This window comes from Ptychodera flava, chromosome 22, assembly GCF_041260155.1.
Source record: "Ptychodera flava strain L36383 chromosome 22, AS_Pfla_20210202, whole genome shotgun sequence".
NCBI lineage: Eukaryota > Metazoa > Hemichordata > Enteropneusta > Ptychoderidae > Ptychodera > Ptychodera flava.
Genome location: NC_091949.1, coordinates 21,717,105 through 21,733,701, shown reverse-complemented (window position 1 = coordinate 21,733,701; position 16,597 = coordinate 21,717,105). Strand labels below are relative to the sequence as shown.

At 37.1% G+C, this 16,597-nt stretch overlaps 1 protein-coding gene across 1 annotated transcript in view; it reads left to right on the top strand.

The window, feature by feature from the left end:
- Positions 1-16,597, top strand: part of LOC139123384 (cadherin-23-like) — an 84,449-nt gene that overhangs the window by 61,693 nt on the left and 6,159 nt on the right. Inside the window, exons 74-85 of the mRNA XM_070689533.1 lie at positions 370-484; positions 1,352-1,638; positions 1,887-2,036; positions 2,773-2,891; positions 3,197-3,321; positions 8,624-8,758; positions 10,370-10,524; positions 11,815-12,012; positions 14,450-14,538; positions 15,031-15,114; positions 15,565-15,633; positions 16,185-16,418. Coding sequence (XP_070545634.1) covers positions 370-484; positions 1,352-1,638; positions 1,887-2,036; positions 2,773-2,891; positions 3,197-3,321; positions 8,624-8,758; positions 10,370-10,524; positions 11,815-12,012; positions 14,450-14,538; positions 15,031-15,114; positions 15,565-15,633; positions 16,185-16,418 — 1,760 coding nt within the window. The remainder of the gene's footprint in view (positions 1-369; positions 485-1,351; positions 1,639-1,886; positions 2,037-2,772; positions 2,892-3,196; positions 3,322-8,623; positions 8,759-10,369; positions 10,525-11,814; positions 12,013-14,449; positions 14,539-15,030; positions 15,115-15,564; positions 15,634-16,184; positions 16,419-16,597) is intronic.

Genomic DNA, 16,597 nt, shown 5'->3' with positions numbered 1-16,597 from the left:
TATATATATATATATATATATATATATATATATATATATATATATATATATATATATATATATAATGTCACTTTTATCCTTCAGCCAGTACATGAATAATTCCCAGCTAACAAATACTAAAACGGAAAATCGTTTGTTTTTTCAATGTCATTCATAACGGTGTTTTCTCATGAACTTAATGTTGTCCGTGTTATGTCAGTGTCTGCTAACATGGTTTTGGCTGATCGATCTTCTCGTCCACTTCTGCATGATGACATTTTACATTTTGTAAGTCGTTCGTCTATACAAGTTTGTGCAAGAAACGCCATACAAGCTCCATTAGCACAGCAGATGCAATCAACAGGGTTTTACTTTTATGTTTTTGTATAGGTAGAAGACACGTTTTACGTTAAAGAAGCACAGAATGCTAGTGAGTTTGTTGGGAAAGTACACGCTACGGACATTGACAGTGGAGTAAACGCGTTGATTACGTACACTATCGAAGGTAAATTTAGTCACTGACCTTCCATCTTTGATGACACTTTGCGCATTTTTTTCATGACAGTGATGTAATTTTGTAAGGATGTTTTGCTAGTGTATCAGGTGACGAACGCAGAAGCTATTCGTTGGCGCTCTTTGAGATTCCAGGTGGAGATTTTTAAACACAGAAGCCTCTGCTTCATTCTTGAGTGCCTGCTTCGAATCTACGGCGCGAACGTTTGCGATTTACTGCTTGCATGATGAAGCAAGACATGATGACATTCGCTTGTGCAAAATGTATTTGAGAATATTGTTTAAGGTAATTGGCGTCTCGAAAAAGGAAGACTTAATAAACTTTTTGCTCAAACTTTTCTCAAGCAAACTTTCAGCCATTCTCTTTCAACATCAAAAAAATCAGGAAAAGCGACTCACCATGCAAATATTGGTACCAGGAAAACAAATGGCCGAATATTTACCGATATTGGAAGTCACATGGCCGCCACCCTGTGTTATCTCAATGAGGAAAATAAAATTCGCGATTTTCGCAAAACTGTGCAAATGAAAACTTTATTTACCCCAGAAGCTTCAAAGTGAGCCACCATGCACGAGTGGTAGACCAAAATAATTTGAGAGTCCGAAATTCTGTCACCGAGACGCTTTCTACCTTAAAGGTATACAGTCACCTGTAATCTAAATATGCCCATATATGGTCAAAGGGGCGTTCCTTTGTATTCAAAATGCCCAAGTGAGTGCGCTGTTTATAAAAAGCGGCCACCTGCTTAAAATCTGTGATTGGTTAGATTTTCTCTTTCCATGGTAACTGTGGCAAAATTGGATTAGGTGACAGTATACCTTTAACAGTACATGTAATTCAATATTCCGTTTTGTTCAGATGGTGATGATGCTGGGCATTTCCACATTAACAATGAAACTGGTCGGATTTATACAAGTACTGTGCTGGAGTATACGGAGAACCCCTACCAGTTGACTTTGGGAGCTGCTAATATCTATGCAGAGATGAACAGTGACTTGAAGCAAATGAAGAATGTAACTGTGCATGTTGTGGACATCAACAATAATGCCCCTGAGTTTACAAATGCCCCGTATGAAGAAAATATTCGAATGGATGTTGATATTGGTTACTCCGTTCTTACCGTACAAGCCAGCGATGACGACGTGGTAAGCCTCACCGTTTTGTCGTATATTACTTATAATATCAAAGGAAAACTCCGGCGGTGATTAATCTTGAAAAGCATGTAAAGCAATAGTAAAGAAAACACACAAAATATTATCAATTTGAAATTTTGTAAGGAATCTCGTTCTTTACAACATGTTAAGCGAATAGTCAAAAAAACCCCAAGCATTACCAATTTGATATTTTGATTTTTTCAATAACAAATGTTATTTATTCCCCCTTCAACTTAAAGGGTTATAATGGCGATGTTGCATATGCACTCGACGTCTGCGATGATGACGGATGCAGTACAGAAGCACTGATGTACTTTGCGATTGATAGAACCACAGGTGTGTTAACGGTTGCTGCGCAGTTCACACCAAAAGAGGGTATTGCTATCCAGGTGAGTCACTGAGATTTTCTTTTTAACTGATATTTTAGCGTGGTATGGAATAGTTTTCACAATATATTATTGTTTTAAAGGTATACTGTCACCTGTTCCAATTTTGCCACAGTTACCATGGAAAGAGAAAATCTAACCAAGCACAGATTTTAAGCGGGTGGCCGCTTTTCAAAAACAGCGCCCTCACATGGGCATTTTGAATACCAAGGAACGCCCCTTTGACCATATATGGGCATATTTAGATACCTTTAATCAGAGTCAACAGAATACAACAAGTTTAGCATGTCTTTCTGTACCGCTTACCCTCGTAGTTTCACTGTCAACCGTTGGCTGCTCTACTGCCCTCTGTCGTTTCGTTTTATAGTTCTCGCTGTCATGAGAAAGTTAAACACCTTGTGAAACAGAATGGATCGATCATTTCCCATCCTATAGGAAACTACAAATCCTTGCATACTACCCATACATGCCTATGCTGCCCTTAAACAATATTTCTAAGACCTCCACTATCGCTCGAGACAGTACCAGGACCCTGTCGTTTGTTCGAAGCAGCCTAAATTCGTCGTTTCGTAGAAAGTTCCTGGCAAATGAAGACCATGTTTTGTCTCATAAAGTTTATCATATAGGAAAAGAAAATGAGTTGAAAATGAATAGAGCCTAGTAATTTCTGAATTGCCTCAGAGTCCTACTTCCAAACAATCATATATCAACCGCTGTCTCGTTTTTTGTTGTATTCCAGACTTATCTGTTCAAAGTCATAGCCTTTGACAATGGCTCCCCGAGGTTAGAAAGTGACTCTATTGTCACGATCACCGTACAAGATCAAGATTTCGACCAGCCGATATTCAGAGATCAATAGTAAGAAAACATTTTCTTATGTCAACACTAGCGATTGTTGCGTGCTATAGCGATGGCAGAGAGCCCTGTACAAGGGCAGACCATGGACACACTGCGAAAGAATATTTGGTTTCTAGAATTTTACGGAGGTGAACAAAATGTAGTACGGCGACGATAAGTTCACTCGATAATGTGCACGGACATGTAAGCTTGCCCCTAATCACGTAATCTTCATGAGCTACCAGGCTATAAAAACAATGCAATTATGCTCTCCTTGCTCTCAGACAAATATTAAACTTGATATGTGACGCATTCTTCCCCCACAGTGATAGTGTTGAAATGTTAGAAGAACAGGACCCGCAAGACACATGCGAGTTGTTACCCGGTGTCGATTACGACGATTTTGACCAGGTTTCCTACTTTTTCACCGGCGGTGACTGCGACTACGTAGGTATGTACTGTCTCGTCACTGTTTAAGGAGTTTGTTGCACTGTTCCCAAATGTTAACGGTAGAGACCTAGCAAAGCAGTTTACAATTACGTAGCTGTTCCACAATGAGCATCATTTGAGTACCTTGATGTTGGTTTACGTTGGATCAGCACAATAAGACAACGCCAAGTTCCTTCAAGACTGCCGGTCGTATAAGTCTTAGTCCGTGGGCTGGAGAGACCAACCGTGCACCCCCCCCCCCCATAAACCTACTACATGGGTATGTTTTTGTTCTTTGGATCTGTTGAACTAGAAAAAAGATGTTAACATTGGTATTTTGGGATGCACTACCTGTCTGCACTGGTTTTTGATTTGTATGTACCGCAAAAAATGGCGAAAAATGGGTAGGGGTAGGGGGTACTATATCCTCTCCTAAATTGAGTAAACTAGCATGAAATAGCACAAACCTTACATTTTTGGAAAGCTCAGATACTGCTCTTTCTGAGGAATACCAACTTTAGCAAAATTAATTTGTGTACATAGAATAGGACGACTTTAAAATGAATTTTTTTGACAATTTTGAAATTTTTTACCCAAAATACCATGTGACAATTGTGATTTACTTTTTATTAAGCAAAATTTTCACAACTTTTTGTGTTTAAATTATTTATTCCGACATATTAAACAAGAAAAAGTGTTAACATCAGATATTTAACTATACACTACTTCTCTGGCGTCAATTTTGAATTGCGTGTATCTGTACGGGGTGTACAAAGGTAGGGGTACAACATTCTTTCCTTGATGAAGTAAACTGGCTTGAAATGCCATATACCTTATAGTTTTAGAAAGCTTAGATACTGGTTTTTCTAAAATGCATAAGGTTTTAGTAAAAAAATATGACGTCATAGAATTGGATAACTTTAAATCGATTTTTTCTGGTAATTCAGCATTTTTAACCCGAAGAAAATACGATAACTATTCTTTCCTCCCAATGAAGCAAATCGAATAGATTTATGGATGTTATTTACTAATTGCAGTGTGCTGAAGTAGAAAATAGATGTCAAAATTGGGTATTTACAATGCATTATTGTTTCTACTCACTAAACTTGCAAGTTTTGCTTCATTGGTATATCGTGAAACGGCATTTTATTGTTATGCAATGAACTAATGCTCAGGCTTAAAAAGAAGACTTTAAAACGCACACACATAGTCATATTGCCATTTTCTCCTAAAGTAAATAGATTGTTGATGACTGTCTATTTTTATAATTTCCTTTTTAAATATTTTTTTATAAAAAAATTTTGATAAGACGTATTTGAAAATTGTCTATGCCTCCTTGTCTTACTTATACAGCAAGCAGTACTAACAATCTATTAGGCCCTTGGCTGAAGGGGGCGTCTACGTGCACCCCCCAACCGCACAGGATAATAACTTGTATTTTTCAGAAGCATTGGGATCCCTAGAATAAGTAATAGGATTTTAACAGACAAAATATAGGGACTCAATAGCTGTTACGGTCATGTTTTGAAGGTACCGCAAAATCACGATTTTGTGACCCACATGGATTTTTGTCAAACCTTTCTTCATGTACGTCATCTGCTGAGCTTACTGTTTAACATGACTTTGCTTATGGGGTATCATTAGAAAGTTGATTTATTCTTCTTGAAAATGGTATACAGCAATATGCAATATCTTTTATAGTTTTCATGAAATAGGGCCATAATTTACCCCATATAATATACCCCAAAGTTTATGTCGCAAATTACTGTCAAACTAATCTAAATTCTACCAATTATTTACCTAGACATAATACAAAGGGCAATGCTGTGTATTAACTTTGTGTTATTTGCTACAGGTACATGATAGAAACCTGAAATAAACTTTGAGAGAAAAAATATTGGGATCCTTTAGCTGTAATAGTAATATTTTGAAGGGTTCTGCAAAATCACAGTATTACTGAATCACATTCGTTTTGTTAAACCTGTCTTCTTGTAAGTCTTCTTCTGAGCTTATTTCGAACATAAACAGGCATATGCGGTATCATTTGAAAGTTAATTTACTTTTCTTTAAAATGATATATTGCAATATGCAATATCTTCTACAGTTTTCATGAAATGAGACCAAAACTTACCCGATACCTAAAAGTTTTATGTCGCAAGTTACAGTCAAAACTAATGTCAAATTCTACCAATTATTTTCCTAGATACTTTACAAAAGGCAATGCTTTGTATAAAATATATTTTATTTGGTACAGGGACATGTCGAAATATGAGTTAGACTTTTAACAGACAAAATATTGGGATTGAATGACTGTTACTTGCACGTTTTGAAGGGTACCGTGAAGTCAGAGTATTACCGACTCGCATATGTTTTTGTTAAATGTGTCGTCTTGTAAGTCATCTGCTCAGCTTACTTTTTGCATAACCTAGCTTATGGGCTGCCATTAGAAAGACAATTTATTTGGCTTTAAAATGACATATTGTAATATACAATATCTTCTATAGTTTTCATGAAATAGGACCAAATCTTACCCCATACCCCAAAGTTTTATGTCGTAAATTACTGTCAAAACTAATCTTAAATTCTACCAATTATTTACCTAGACATTATATAAAGGCAATGCTTTGTATCAAATTGTTTTATTTGATACAGGTACATGTTAGAAACTTGAAATAAACTTTTAACACAAAAATATCCGGATGCTGTAGCTGTAACAGTCATATTTTGAATGGTACTGCAAAATCACAGTATTGCCAACTCGCATACATTTTCGTTAAACCTGTCTTCTTGTAAGTCGCCTACTGAGCTTATTTTTTATTATAACGTGGCAAGTTGGGCATCATTAGAAAGTTAATTTACTCTTCTTTAAAATAATATATTGCAATATGCAATATCTTTTACAGTTTTCATGAAATAGGACCACAACTTACCCCACACCCCAAAGTTTTATGTTCCAATTACAGTCAAAACTAATCTCAAATTCTGCCAACTATTTACCGGAACATAATACAAAGGGCAATGATTTGTATTAAATTTAGTTTATTTGCTACAGGTTCATGTTACAAACTTGAAACGAACTTTTAACAGAAAAAATATTGTGATGCTGTAGCTGTAACAGTAATATTTTGAAGGGTACCACAAAATCATGGTATTGCCAACTCGCATACGTTTTTTGTTTAACCTGTCTTATTGTAAGTCATCTGCTGAGCTTATTTTTTAACATAAGTTGGCTATTGGGGTATTATCATTTTTTTTCCCTTTGATATAACATATTGTAATATACAATATCTTCTTTTGTGTTCAGAAAATAAGACCAAAACTTACCCCATACCCCTAAGTTTATATTGCAAATTACTGTCACTACTGATTTCAAATTCTACCAAACTTTTACCTAGACATATTACAAAAGACAACGATTTGTATGAAGTCTGTTTTATTTGCTACAGAGACATGTCACAAATATGAGATAGACTTTTAACAGACAAAGTACTGGGATTGAATGGTTGCTGCTGTCATGCTTAAAGGGTACCGTAAAGTCACAGTCTTGCCCACTCGTATGTGTTTTTGTTAAATGTGTCATTTTGTAAATCATCTGCTGAGCTTACTTTTTACTCTAACCTATCTTATGGGCTATCATTGGAAAGACAATTTCTGCCAAAAAGCCACCGACATATTGTAATATGTAATATCTTCAATAGTTTTCATGAAGTAGGACCAAAACTTACCCCATATCCCAAATTCGCAAACTGCAAAGTTTTAGAACAGATGTAGTTTGCAAATCAAACTAAGGGCTGGGGTGATGAGTTTTTTTGCTATTTCATTACAACTTAAGATGATAATGCACTTTATGATATGCTAAAAATAAGAGTGATAAAATCTTTGTAATGATACCCTGCAATCTGGGTTATGGACAAAATAAAGGTTGGTAGATAAATTGGTAAGATTTGGTCCTATTTCATGAAAACTATAGAAGATATTGTATATTACAATATGTCATTTTAAAGCCAAATAAATTGTCTTTCTAATGGCAGCCCATAAACTAGGTATGCAAAAAGTAAGCTGAGCAGATGACTTACAAGACGACAAATTTAACCAAAACATATGCGAGTCAGTAATACTCTGACTTCACGGTACCCTTCAAAACATGCAAGTAACAGTCATTCAATCCGAATATTTTGTCTGTTAAAAGTCTAACTCATATTTTTGACATGTCACTGTACCAAATAAAATATATTTTATATAAAGCATTGCCTTTTTAAAGTGTCTAGGAATATGACTATGTGTGTGCCTTTTAAAGTCTTCTTTTTAAGCCTGTGCATTAGTTCATTGCATAACAATAAAATGCCGTTTCACGATATACCAATGTAGCAAAACTTGCAATTTTAGTGAGTAGAGACAATAATTCATTGTATATACCCAATTTTGACATATTTTTTCTTCTTCAGCACATTACAATTAGTAAATAACATCCATAAATCTGTTTGCTTTGCTTCATTGGAGGAAACAATAGTTATCGTATTTTCTTCCGGTTAAAATTGCTGAATTACCAGAAAAATCGATTTAAAGTTATCCAATTCTATGACGTCATATTTTTTTACTAAAACCTTATGCATTTTAGAAAAACCAGTATCTAAGCTTTCTAAAACTATAAGGTATATGGCATTTCAAGCCAGTTTACTTCATCAAGGAAAGAATGTTGTACCCCTACCCCTAGTTTTTGTACCACCCGTACAGATACATGCAATTCAAAATTGACGCCAGAGAAGTAGTGTATAGTTAAATATCTGATGTTAACACTTTTTTTCTTGTTTAATATGTCGGAATAAATAATTTAAACACAAAAAGTTGTGAAAATTTTGCTTAATAAAAAGTAAATCACAATTGTCACATGGTATTTTGGGTAAAAAATTTCAAAATTGTCAAAAAAATTCATTTTAAAGTCGTCCTATTCTATGTACACAAATTAATTTTGCTAAAGTTGGTATTTCTTAGAAAGAGCAGTATCTGAGCTTTCCAAAAATGTAAGGTTTGAGCTATTTTCATGCTAGTTTACTCAATTTAGGAGAGGATATACCCCCTACCCCTACCCATTTTTCGCCGTTTTTTTTGCGGTACATACAAATCAAAACCAGTGCAGACAGGTAGTGCATCCCAAAATATCCAATGTTAACATCTTTTTTCTAGTTCAACAGATCCCAAAGAACAAAAAATACCCATGTAGTAGGTTTATGGGGGGGTGCACGGTGGCCCCTCCAGCCCACGGACTATCTGTCATCTAAAAAAAAGATTGATAAACTATCGCTATTAAAATGTCATTTTTTCAGATCGTTTTGAACTGGTAAAGCGTGCTGACAGTTATGAAATATGCAACGCAAAAATATTAGACAGAGAAGAGATCAGCAGCTACAGATTTATCATAACAGCTTTCGCCAACAGAGCTGAAGTACCACCCTGTGAAGGTAAATCTAGGGATAAATAGAAAAATTGTCTGTTGTGTTTCCCATATTACTTTGCGTTTTGCTAGCTTGCTGCCATGCACACATGCTCCAGGGTTTCAAATCTATGTCCATTTGACGACTTAGCATTTTAAAAGTCGCTTCGGCATCATCACCCTGCCCTAAATACACGTTTTTGAAACCAATGGGCCTATGGACGTCATTGAAAAGCAGGGCTCGAAATTAGCGATAGTCCCGCGTCCACAAACTACCAACTTTTCTCTGGGGTTACCAAAATCCATGAAATGGTAGCCCACACGGACTACCAAATCCTGGGACCTGAAATTCAGTCAGGATTTGGCATGCCATGTCTGGTCCGTCACTTTTGAACAAGCTAAATGCAGTCAAACCAAGCTGGACACAGAAAGGCCATACTATGACTTTGTTATGCAAATTACGAAGACGAACAGGCTTTCGGCGGAACTTTGCAATAAAGTTTCGATATCTGAACTTGAATGACAAGCACAGGAAATGATAGCCAATGACCTGCTGTATGTCTCAATACTGAGAAGGTCGTGTTGTTGTCATGACGACTATCAAAATTTGCATACAACTCTTAGAGTGAAACGGGTTATCAATAGGTCACTTTGAGTATCACTATCGTCCATTATACCTGTTTCCTTGAGTATTAAAGGTGTGCAAGTATTCACCTCAAATGACTAGAAAATTCACCTTATGGGCAGAATCTTGAAAAATTAGTCTTTTTTGTCTGGTTAACGAAAAAAGATACCCCTGAACTAAAATATGGGCTACCAGCCATTGTCACCGGGCTACCAACTTTAGAAAATGGTAGCCCAAGTGGACTACCAGGCAAAAATGTTAATTTCGAGCCCTGAAAAGCATTGGGAGATACCGCAATCTGGGGAAGACCCGGCTGCAGAGACACTTCACTTGTGAACATTCTTATGTGAGCTATCTCACGTGTGAAAATAGTCACCTGCAGAATCATTGCAATCAGCCTTTACAAAAATAATATCATGGCTCATCGCTCGTCATTGGAGGATAATCAGCTTATAAAGTCTTCGTCAGTCATACACTATTATCTTAGTCATTAACTTTCAGCGCTAATGATCTTGTCAATTTGCCACTATCTTGTCAATTTGCTGATTTTTTCCCGCAGATCATTTCAGCTGCTTTTTTCGGCCAAATCACTTGACGCTACCATCACATCATGCTGGTTGCCACCGCTTCTGACCTGATCATGACATTGAAGTATATAACAGAGGTATATCACATTATATGACAGGTTTGATTATCTGAGCATGGAGAGCGCCCTCGAGCGACGGATCTTTCAGTCCAGATTATCTGTTTGCTGTCATTTCTTCAACTCTTTTCAGGGTCATATCGACCTTTCCTCCATTAAAAATAAACCAAAGTTAAATTTGCGCAACCATATTCACGGTACTGTTACTCTTCGAAAGTAAGTTTTCCGATGTAACCCATTCTTGCAAGCCAGAGCATAATTTCCGCTCCGCTGACTTCTCATTCAAGAGTGGAGCTTAGCTGTTGCCGTAAAGAGGCGTGCGTTTTACCACGATGATCTAACCGACCACTTTATACTACATCCTTACCCAGGAACGAGCGACTTCACTGGGCTCTCATCAAACCAACTCGGACTTCTTGTCAACATCTCTGACCTCAATGAACACCCTTACTTTGACGACCAAATATTTTATTTCAAGGGCATTGACGATACAACTCCGTTTGGCGTATCGGTCTTCCAAGTCTCGGTAAGATCAGCTCTCCCTATCAAACTGAAGAAATCGATGATTAATATTGATGTGTTCTTGAGGAAACACTGGGAAAACACACAAGGAAAAGAGAAATTCTGCACCAGAAATGTGTACTAACGAGCTCGGGCTGCCCTAGAGGGCGCCCTAGTGTACGGTATGATATTTGATATTCAGGCCACAATTTATCTATATTATTTGGATTTTTGGGTGAGTTTGTAAAGGTGTTTTATTACGGAGAAACACATTGAAACAACAGTCACTTTCTTTCTTTACAAATAATTTTAAAAGGTATAATATAAAGCCACAGGACTAAGTAATTACAAATTTACAATAGCCTGTCTTGTGACACTTGAACTTGTTGCTAATTGTTAGTCCCCACGGACACCGTCCGGGGGGTGGGGGACTTATAGGTTTGGTCATGTCCGTGCGTGCATGCGTGCGTGCGTGCGTCCGTTCACGTAGATATCTCAGAGATGCCAAGAGCGATTTCATTCAAACTTCGTACAAGGATTACTTCATATGTCATACATATGCACGTCAATTTGTTTTGTGATACGATCCAATATGGCCGCGATGCGGCCATTTTATTACGATTTTCTCATGTACAGAGCCATAACTCAGACATGTTTCCACCAGTATCATTCAAAGTTGGTACAAGGACATTGACCTATTTCATACATATGCTCGTCAATTTGTTTCACGTCATGTAGCAGTATCATGTCAATTATTGAAGTTTCATAATTAGGCTGATATGTTTAGAAATACTGCATCAAATTTCATGAAACTTGGTACAGATGTTAAGCTCACATTGCTTTAACAGTGAAAAAGACATTTATCAGTGTCATTTTAATTAATTTGTAATTGCACATGTAATTAACGTTCCTAATTGGAGTTATATATCCACAAATACTGCGTCAAATTTGATGAAACTTGATACAGATGTTGATCTCATAGTGTTGTAAATACTGCATCAAACTTTATGAAATATGGTACTGGTGATAATCTGTTAGTGTTGGGAAAGTATTCAAAAATGTTTGGCAACATCCTGTCGATTAATTCCTAGTTGACTGATTTAATGACCTTTTGTAATTAGGATGGTGGCCTACATTGGTTTTATGTTTTCATCACCATGGAACTCATTCTTGGCCATTGAACGTCATCTGTATCGCAGTATTTTTATCACAGACCTAATTAATGAAGAGGACTCTATCCTCTCTGAGGACTTTTAATCAAAGTACCCATTAACAAGTGGGGACTGTGTCATCAACGATGACTTGTTTCTTGTAGGCCATAGACAACGACGAGGGCGACAACGCTGTCTTGTGTTACACTGACGACAGCGAGCATTTCGACACCAGCTGTCATTCTGGCGATATCTACACGACAGAACCAAACTACGTGGGCAAGGCAAGGTCGGCGGACATCTTCAATGTGACGGCGACGGACGGTGGCGTTGAGCCCCTTTCGAATTCGACCGAAGTCAAGGTAAGTATTTTCACTGAATGGCTTCACGTATCTTGACATTATTTTTAACCCCAGTTGTGCCGTATGGCTGCGGATTAGACGTACGAATAATTTCCTCAAAACACTTCAGAGCCGTTCCATGTTTATGGAGAATTCGTGTTAAGGGACTGGTCAGTTTCTTCAGCCTGGGGGGCCGGTGGATTCATTGGGGGGGTCACCCTGTTTTTGACTTTGGTGATAGGGGGGTCCCATGTTTTTGAAATGCCCAATGGGGGGGGGGGGTCAGTGTGTTTTTGAATTTTGACACCGGCTCATCATTGCCTAAAATGCTAGTGTCAGCCACAAATTTCATCATTCAGTTGCATTTTTCGGCGCGCCCTTCGGGCGCATAACTTTAATAATCAGACATATATTCAGCACCCCAACTTTAACATATCAAGCATACATATATCAGAGATATCTGTATGTTCAATATTTTGCTCTTCAAGCTCATTACTTTAATATATCAGACATTTTTCAGCATGCCCTTCAGGTGCATGACTTTAATATACAAGGCATATATATCAGAGATATCAGGATGTTTCATATTTTTCGGCGCGCCCTTCGGGCGCCATACTTTAATAAATCAGAGATATCTTTATGTTTGCTAAGTGAAAGTGTACCATTATGAAATCTGCATTTTATATGAAAAGGATTACAAATTCCTGATACTTTTCTGTTCTCCTCTTTGAGAATTCAGTATGAGAAAGCAACATGCACAAATATTTCATAATATATATTTGATACAGTGACTTGTTTTAGAGATAGAAAAATGACAACATATCTTTCCTTCTCACTGATGCAATTATTTTCCTTTGTGTCACAGGTTTTCTGTAGAAAGATGTTTTATGAACAAAATAACAGTTAAAAAAGGCAATTTTGTCATTATTAGCTGTGCTTTTATGGTTTCAATGTTACAAGAAAAGGTCCTCTCAGACACTGTACACATCAAATGTGGCTAAAAAAGCTCTCTATAGCTCCTCAGGAGATTTAATTGGATGGTTGGCAAGTCTTAACACCCATCAAAGTTTTTGATTCACTGCTTTTTCCTCTTTGATATTTATGATTGACATCCATTTCAGTACAACAGTTCAGGACATCTGGTGAAGCATAGAAAGTGTGATATACTCACAGCTCATTCAAAATACAGCTCATTCAAAATGTACTGTATTCAGATTTTAAGATTGACACTTTGAAATTCCTATCTTACAACTGACATGTCATCAATGTCATTAAAACATAGAATGACTATTTAAAATATAAATATATGTAAAATGTAAAATATAATATATATATATACACACACACACACATATATATATATATATATATATATATATATATATATATATATATATATATATATATATATATATATATATTTTATGTCCACCTTTTGTTTTACCTATGTCGCGCGCCGGGGGGGGGGGTCACCCTGTTTTCGAAATTTGGAATAGGGGTCACCCTGTTTTCAAAATTTGAAATGGGGGGGTCAGCCACTTTTTGACGTAAGCAAAAGATAATCCACTGCCCCCCCCCCCCCCAGGCCGAAGAAACTGACCATCCCTAAAATTCTCAGCAAAGGAATCACAAAGGGTTGCCGGTATAGTACTGATGACCGTAAGGTCAACACGTAGACTTGGCTCAAGTCGGTAAATGTCTAAAAAAATAAAATCATTTGTACTAGTTCATACAAACCTATTTGGAAATTTGGCAGGCCAGGTTGTCCTCGCGATTGAACCTGTTACCTTTGAGTCTGCGCAGTAGTGAGTGCGTTTCTGTCCGAATCCCCCTTTATCGCGTTCACCCCACTCACGCGTTTCACATGAAAAAAGAACAAACCATCGCGTTCACCAAGCTCAAACATTCACAAGTCACAGACCTTAACCAAGTCTAGGTCAACACGGTGCCTTCTTCAAGTTCATAGTACGTCAGTAATCTAGGAACGAAGGATGGAAGTTGTAATGAGACAAAAGCAATGACGATTATATATTTTCAGGACCCCTAAATGGTCATCTAACAGCCAAGTGTATTTTGTCGCATTTGATCCGACTGTTTAACTTAACATTCTGTATGTGACATGCAATTTGGCACTTCATTTCCCGATTATGGTCGGCATGTGAAATTATGAATAATAAATTTTCAGCGATGAAAATGACCAATTAATTTATCTTGATGTCTGATTACAAGGTTGTTTACCGGAGTAAGTTTCACACTTGCAAGTGGGATCTTCCTTAATGAGACACTTCAAAGGCTAGTTTCTATTAGCTACTCTTCTTCTCGAGCTTGTTGAGCTTTAGGCCTGATCAGGTTAATGTCTGAACAAAATGTAACAAAATCGTCTCCGTTTTCCATTACCTTAAACCCGCCATATGATCAACTTTGATGTGTGTTGATTTGAAACATTTTCTATTATCAGATGTACATACTCGCAGTTGAAGATTACTGTATCTTAGAATCTCGCCTACCTCGTACAGAAATCGCTTCGAATCTTAATCAGATTTTAGGGTAAGTGTCTCTCAATCTAGTCCAACGCAGCAACGCACCGCTGTTGCTACGAGAGGTCACTTGGCCATGTCAGTATATCTATTTGACACATTCTACTACTAGCAGGCAACATATCTGTATTAATACCTGTATCAGTGCTCTCACGGGACTTTGTATTTTTATACGGGGAAAGATAGACCCAGTTTCCCTGTGATGGAAAAGTGTGTGATCTATTCTCGCAGATCGTCAGTAGTTTTTTGCACGCTGTCTTCTTTGTGATGCAATTCAGGCGGTGGCGAAAATGCAATCATGATTACAGTGAAAGCGACTAGCATTAGTAGAGAGAGCTTTTGGCAGTAACTGTAGGCTAACCGCTGATGATTGTACACTACCGGTACTTCTATCTTTAATGGCAAGTGCTTGTTTTCCTTTACAAATTATGTCGTAAAACACCTGTACTACAAATGAGAGAGTGCAAAAATTAAAATACTCGTCACATTGTTTTGTTTTCAGTGAACTGGGTATGCTACACGATTACATATTCATGTTTGACTCCACCTTGGTGACAGACACTCAATCGAACAACCCTGAAGCGATGTAAGTACGCATGTGGTAGTTCATGTACAAGTTTGAATTGTAATTAATTTTTTTATTCGATTAATCCATTGTCTAACAGGCGAACGCCCGAGTACAGGATAAGGTGCCCACCTTGCTAAATTGCACAACACCGCCGCGCCAGAGTTTCGAACTCACCTCCCTCAACAGTGAGTGCGTTTCTCTGAACTTACCGAGTCTCAAACTCACCATCCTCCGATAGTGGGACAGGTACCCTAACACCAAGCTGACAATCGCAGTTCCGAGTACCCCGCCCCTTTAATATCAAAGTAGCACTGAGGCCAAATATTTTCTGACGGGTGTTAAGATGCCAATACTGACTTGATGACTTCAAGACACAGAAATCCAGAACTGTATGGCTTTAACTACCAATTCGTTAGTTTGTCGTTCAAAAATTTACTGTTTTATTTTCCCCAATGGAAACTTTCACAGGACTGACATGTGGTTCTACGTAACAGATATAAGTGCTTACGAAGTCATAGAATGTGAGGATTTTTTAAGGTAAAGTGATTCAAAAGCTTTATGTCATATTAAAGCTGTGATTTTTACTCCATATATAGGATTTTTTGTGTGTTTGCCTCCAGCCATTGTTATGCTTTCAGTCCTCTACACAATGAGAATTATGATTCCGATAACATTATTACGAGAAATGAGGGGTGCAGTTAGGGCATAATGTTGGTGAGTTTTTGACAGTTTGCCTGCTATAGTCAACAAATATTCGAGAAAATAGGTAATTAAGCACTATTAAATTACTTTTGGATCATGATGTAACGAGAACTTGCTGAGCCATAACTGAAATCAACACGTGACGCGATTTGAATAATGAACGTTTTACTTACCACAAGAACTACGTTAGGTCTTCAACGCTATTTTTTTTCAAGCTACACCATTTGGAGTTTGATCATTTTTATCACGATGTTTGTTAAGTTTCAAATTACTGTTAACAATCATTTGATGAAAAAAAACTTGAACTTGTAATGGATCGCATCGAAGCGAGATATATGTACTCCCTATGACCCTATTGTCATCAACGCATATACTATACTTTGTAGCGAGCATTGTAATCTACCTGTGGCGAAATGTATCGGCGCACAGCTATTTGACACAACGCCAGAGAAGTTCGTAGACGATTGGGAAGTAGAGGAAGTAGTTACTATATCAGACAGGGCCCATGTGTACAAGAGAGCATCTTCAACCCCCGCCTACGCTATTTATCTTCTCGTTCTGGCGATCGTTATTTTTATTGTCGCCCTCATCCTGGTCATCTACCTTATGGTCGAAGACAAGTGAGTACATGATATACTTAACGTGTATATGTGTGTAAAGCGCATATATATATATATATATATATATATATATATATATATATATATATATATATATATATATATATATATATATATATATATATATATATATATATATATATATATATTAGCTCGATGCGGAAAGCAGAGCATTGTAA